This window comes from Haliaeetus leucocephalus, unplaced genomic scaffold (assembly GCF_000737465.1).
Source record: "Haliaeetus leucocephalus isolate CR32 unplaced genomic scaffold, Haliaeetus_leucocephalus-4.0 Scaffold162, whole genome shotgun sequence".
In the NCBI taxonomy this organism is placed as follows: domain Eukaryota; kingdom Metazoa; phylum Chordata; class Aves; order Accipitriformes; family Accipitridae; genus Haliaeetus; species Haliaeetus leucocephalus.
The window spans coordinates 9,113,305-9,119,148 of NW_010972598.1; the positions used below are offsets into that span (position 1 = coordinate 9,113,305).

The 5,844-nt window shown below is 46.4% G+C and overlaps 1 protein-coding gene across 1 annotated transcript in view; it reads right to left on the reverse strand.

Moving 5' to 3' along the window:
• SMOC2 (SPARC related modular calcium binding 2) overlaps positions 1–4,035 on the reverse strand; it is a 152,883-nt gene extending 148,848 nt beyond the window's left edge. The window contains exons 1-3 of the mRNA XM_010562962.1: positions 3,942–4,035; positions 1,718–1,790; positions 967–1,198 (exon numbers count right to left, since the gene is read on the reverse strand). Coding sequence (XP_010561264.1) covers positions 967–1,198; positions 1,718–1,790; positions 3,942–4,035 — 399 coding nt within the window. The remainder of the gene's footprint in view (positions 1–966; positions 1,199–1,717; positions 1,791–3,941) is intronic.
• Positions 4,036–5,844: the final 1,809 nt, after the last annotated feature.

Sequence of the window (5,844 nt, forward strand, 5' to 3'; positions counted from 1 at the left end):
ACGGAGGGAGTTTATTAATTTCCTTACTGTGAACCGCCAGAGGATCGATCTCCTTCCCCCCCCCGGCTGCCGGAAAGAAATTCTTTCACTGCCACGGTGTGTGTCCCCCCGCAGCCACCCCGGGACCCACGGCCCACGGTGGTGGGTGCTGCCGGGGGGGGGCGAAGCGATCAGGGCTTGCTTTAGTCTTAGGGTGTCCACGGGACAGGACCCGGGTGTGAAAGGGCTTCGGGGGGGGGTGCAAGGTGTCACGGTCCCAGCACATGGGGGACAGTGTCCCCAAGCTCTGACCTTGAGGGCTTGTCACACACAGCTGCAGCTGGAGCACGATCTCCGGAGCCAAAGTGGGGAGAAGGAGGTATTAATTACGGACAGATTTGGGTGCCCTCCTTGAGACACCTATGGCTGAGTTTTCCAGATCGTACCATGTTCAAGGCATGCAGCCAACAAACTAGTCACAGCTTCTCCGGCTCTCAGCTGAGCCAGAGTCACAAGGATTCGGGAAGCCCCCTTTTCAAAAAGTTTGGGTTTAAACAGCTCAATTATCAACACAAAGTATGTGCACGCACGTGTGTGTGTGGCCCGTAATATCTCCTGGGCTTTTTCAACAGGAAAGAGAAAAGAAAGCCGTCGTGCGGCATTGCCCAGGTCAGAGCACGTCTGAGACCCTTCGCTGCGCCACGCAGAGCTCCACCAGTCTCAAACTAGCAGCGTCTCGCGCAGAGGTAGCAGATTGCCATTTGCTGCAGTAGGCAGCACAGGACATTTCGCCTTTTCCTCTCAGCCAGGAGGTGGTGGAACTTGACAATGTTGGTGTCTCGGTCAGAGCCAGAAGGAGCTTTTTTTCTTGTGACCGTAACTCCAGCCTCTTTCATACCCCAAAGTTATTCTCCACACGTACCTAGTCCCATTTTCCCCTCATCAAACCTCTCATTCCCATTGCCTTGTCAATGCAGTCAGTCTCACCTCTCCAGAATCATCTTCCCAGTCCTCTTCCACCTCCGCCAGTCCATCCCAGTCTGGCTCCCAGTTCGAGTCCGGGCCCCCTTCATCACCAAGCAACCCTACAGCCCCACGCCTGCTTTCCCTTCTGCCCCACAGCCCCTTCAGCGGTGGGTCAGCGTCCTCCTGCGCCCCACCAGTGTGCAGCTGGGCAAAGGCAATCCACGGCCGACAGCCCCTTTGCTCTCGGTTTAGCCTACCAAGCGGCACAGCAGCTTGAATTTGATGTTGCAGCAAAAAAAAAAAAATCCGTGCTCAGAATAGATGAGAAATGTATCTAATAAAAACAAGCTGCAGGTTTTTGAGGGTTTGTGACTTAGTCGAATTTGAGTGGATTTCCACAAGAGTTGGCAATAGCCAAAAGGCCAAAACTCTGCAAAATGGGAAGTCTAGAGTCCAGAAACTGGGGGCATTATGGTTTTAAAATAAAGATGTCTTGCCAAAATATACACTATTATTTTGTCTACTGTCATTTCCCCAGCTTTTTTTCTCAAGAGAGTCTTGACTATGCCGCTGAAAGTTTCTTCCCTTTCTTTGCCCCCCATCCCAGAAGATAATTCAGCCTAAACTAAATATTTTTAAAGGAAAATGTGAGATCAAGTGATAAAAAACCATCAAGGTTTAAGCAACTGAAAATAGGGGTTTATAATGTAAAAGGCAGAGCAATTTTAACAGGCAGAGCTTCCCACCACCACTGTGGTGGTAGGAAACCTACCTGCCTCCAAGGACTTCCAGTCTGATTAGGTACGGGATATGAAAAGGGAAAGAAACGGTTTTCCTCACTATAGCTGGGGAAAGACTATGAGAGAATCACATCAGTATTCCTTAGAGGTGCGAATCTCCCATTTAAAAAGGAGACAGATTCCCAGAAGGACTCATGGGTCCTTTCACAACAATACCGTGTGAGCGTCCCCTCTGTGGTGATGCCACTGAAGGAAAATTTTGTTTTACATGACTTGCCGTAGTTTTCCAGGGGTGGGTTTATGCCGAGCGCAGCCCTGAGCCCCCAGGGCCAGAGACGTTCTCAGTCGTGTGTTGGCATCGGTTTTGACCCAGCTGCCACCTCACACCAGGACCGTGTCCAGACTTGATCTGTGCCACGTTAGGAATTGTACCCAAATTTCCTGAGGTCCTACGCTTCTGCTCTCGTAATGAGACCCACGTCTTGTACTCTTCCCCCACGTCTTTCTAGAACTGTTGTAGAAAGCAGCTCATGTTGGTTAGACGGTGGATCCAAATATTCAGGAAATGCTCAGCAGAACTTACTGGAGCATGAATGCTTTCTTTTTGTGCTTTTAATTAGGTCAGTAAAAAGCAAAAGGGAATTATCTCTCCGCTATAGAATTGTGCAGGCTGCTTTAAAATCCTGTGGACGGTTGACCATCCTGCACTAAATTCAACAGGATTGTTCCAATAAGGATATCGGAAATTCTGTGAGAAGGGAAAAATTATCTGGCTCTTAACTATCCAGGCTACAGAAAGTGAAACCTCTTAGATTTCAATGCCGTACTGCAACGACAGGGACCGCTAGACCCAAGCCGTGTTACTTACTACGTGAGTGATGAGGAGTCTGCTTCACGTTGCAGGATCAGGTGTTGCTTGGCAGAGGATAACGCAATTCTTAGAAAGAGATTCTTCGCTTCCGAGATTCTTTTTCTGCTATGGATTCCTGGCACCCTCTTTTAAAGAATTACCCTGCACTCTCACCTGCTTTTCAAGTTGCTGTTTCTCAAGCAGCAAATGCGTTCTGCAGCCTCGGTTGAGGTATATGAAATGCTTGATTTATTTTTACAGTTTGAAAAAATAATGGGAAATAAAAGTCAAGCAAGCGGCTCTTGTCATACTTAGAGGATATACAGGCGCTTATTTGTGTGCTGTGTGGCTAGGGCCTACCTTTCTCTCCTAGGTTTCTACATCACTGAGCATCATGAAGTCCTAGTCAGTGACAGAGTCTGTCGGGGCCTGTAGCAAATAATAACAAAAAAGAAGTAATGTTTTTTATTATTATTTGTAAAGAATTATCACTTAGCCTCTTATAAACACAGGTACTAAATCAAAACCAACTGACATCAATGGCAAGCCTCCTATGGCTTTAATATGAATACGAATTAAAAGTCCATAAACAGCAACCCCAGACTCCAGCCGTCCCGTACTTGTGGTATCATTAAACTGTATTCACAGGTTTTCATACTTGATACGGGTGATTGTTCAAAAAACAACAACAAAAAAAAAGAGACATACATGTTTAGTTTAAAAGAATAATAAAACCCTCTGCTGTCTTACCTCTTTGTGTTCGCTGTGAGCAATAGGGAAGATGGAGTCCAAGAGATAAGTAGGAGGTTGTCAGACTTCTTAATCAAAAATAGAAATGATTCATTCTTTTAATTTTTTTTTTTAAGTAGAAAATGGTCTTTGTAAACTCCTTCAACGCACAGTTTGTTTTAACACATCTATGAGCAAGCAGCTGATGACTGAGCTGTGCTCTGTGCCACATGAAACGTGGGGTGGAATTTTTAACAGTGTTTATGGGAACCAGGGGCCGAGATCCTGGTGTTTGAGAGCTACACAGGTGAGCCAAACCCTCATCCCAAAACACCAAGGCCCACGCATTATTTGATCATTAAACATAAAGTCATCAAACCGGCCTTTTCGAAAGGGGACAGAACGTAGAAGTCAAGTCAAAATTGTGGAGGAGCAGGCTGGCATGTGGTGGGTTGTCCTTGGGAAACACAGATAGCTTTGAAAAGCGTCATCCTTCGGTGAGACTTTCCAGTTCCAGCATGTTGCATTTTTCATGATTAGAGCTTACTCTGTGGGATTTTATCACACTTTAGTGAGCAGTCAGTATGAGGAAGAGGACTTAATCCTTCAGGGCAACAACAAGAATTAAAAAACCCCGCTCTGCAGCTCGTGGGGTGAGAGCAGAGCGGCGCTAGTACCTTCGCCGTCAGTTGGAGCCGCACTTCTGCTCCGCTCTGCCTGCCCGGCCGACACCAGCACGCTCTTCAGATTTCTCAGAAGGAGGTTGCTCATCGCAACGCAGAGAGAGGCATCGCTGCTGACTCGCTCACCTTGCATTAAATCACCCGCCCGGATCGCCGCGGCTCTCTGGAGATGCTCCTCTTTCAGCCCAGTGGAGAACTTGGGACGGTGTACTTGGGAGCAGGAGCCAACCCTGAGAACACAGCTGGCTCCTGAGTTAAAGGAGAGCCTGGGATGGCAGGAAGGATGTGAGCACTGAGAGAGGGGAAAAAAGAAAAAGAGAAAAAAATTAGCCTTTTGGAAATGTTGCTGACAAACTCAGTCTGCTGCCTGATCATCTGGAAACAACCACGGGATTCTGCAGGATTCTGGGGGCCTGGGAAACAAACCATAGTGTGGAGAATGTCAGCGGGAGGAGCTCTGTCTGGGGAGGGGTAAATTCACCCCCAACGCTTGTGACTAGGTTTGCACCAACTGTGAAAATCCCCTAGGAAAACAGCTATTACGTGGAGTGAAATACTGGCTGTAAAATGCTTTTCTGAGAGCCAGTGGAGTAGCTGAAGTGACATAGAATGCAGGAGAAAATAGGAACACAAAATAACACCAGAAGATGTAAGACATAAAATAGCTTCAAAATCGTTGGGCACAAAAGTAGAATGTGCTTATCTCACATCATTATTATTATTATTATTATTATTATTATTAATTATTCCCTTTCTTTGGCCAGACTTATTTTGCTGTCACTGCCTGTTTGCTGTATGGCTCATCAAATTCCAGAAAAAGTTCTTTATACTTGCAAATAAAAGGAGGAGCAAAGAGTTTAAATGTGAAGATATAGGAAGTTTAACTGGGAAAACCCTGGGCAGCTGTCAGAGATGTGCTACTTCAGCATCCCTTATGCACTGCTCCTCAGAAGAATGGGAAGAGGTCTGTTGTGGGGTTAAATGGAAATGTTTTCACAGGAAAAGTGTGGTATTTTACCAGTGGAAATTTCACACAGTCCTAAATGTGGAATAAAAAGCTAGGTAAAGTGCATGAGTATTTCTTATTTCCAGTCCCCAGCATTGACATTTGTATTGTGTACCAGGCTAGTTGTTCCCCTTCTCTCCTTCCTTCCTAACCCCTCCTCATAACAGGCACACAGGGGAGAAAAGGGTATTTTCTCCTTTCTGCCCTCAATGAGTGTCCAAGGAAAACCGAAACAAATCTTGGGTGCTAGGTGGGAAAACATGACTCATGACTACAAACGACAGCCTCGTCTGCAGGGGTGAAATACTGGACAAGTGAGCAAGAGGGTGGGGAGGACCCTGCAATTTGGGGGGAGCAGGAACGGCTGCCCAGCAGACCTTACGGGGGGGCAGGTCTGCAGCAGAGACCCTCAGACAGATTTCGAGTGTTTCTGAGGGCAGGCAGAGGAGCAGGCACGTCTGGTGGGAAAGTGGCATTATCAGCTTGCCAAAAATTGCTATGCTTGACCTAGCCAAATTCTGCTTTACAATGGGTAGCAGTGGCTTTTAGTCCATGGAGAGTCATCTTTTTTTCACCAAGCTCCCTTCAGAAAGAGGAAAAAATTGGTAAATAAAGCAAGAAGCCCAGTTAAGCCTTTAAGAAAAAAATAGCACAGTTTGGGGCAAATGCCCGTTTCTCTTTGAAATGATTGATCTCTATGATTTTCACTAGCTGTTTTTGCCCAGCTGCTAAGTACAGGTACATTCTCATAGGTACAGTGGCAGCAGTGAAACAGCAGGTTATTATGGCAGTGGATGTGACTACCTTTCTGCTTTTAATCAGTTCTTTCCTTTTGGATTTATTCAGTATTTCAGAGGCTGTGATTTTCATGGACTTCCCATTGCCTTACCA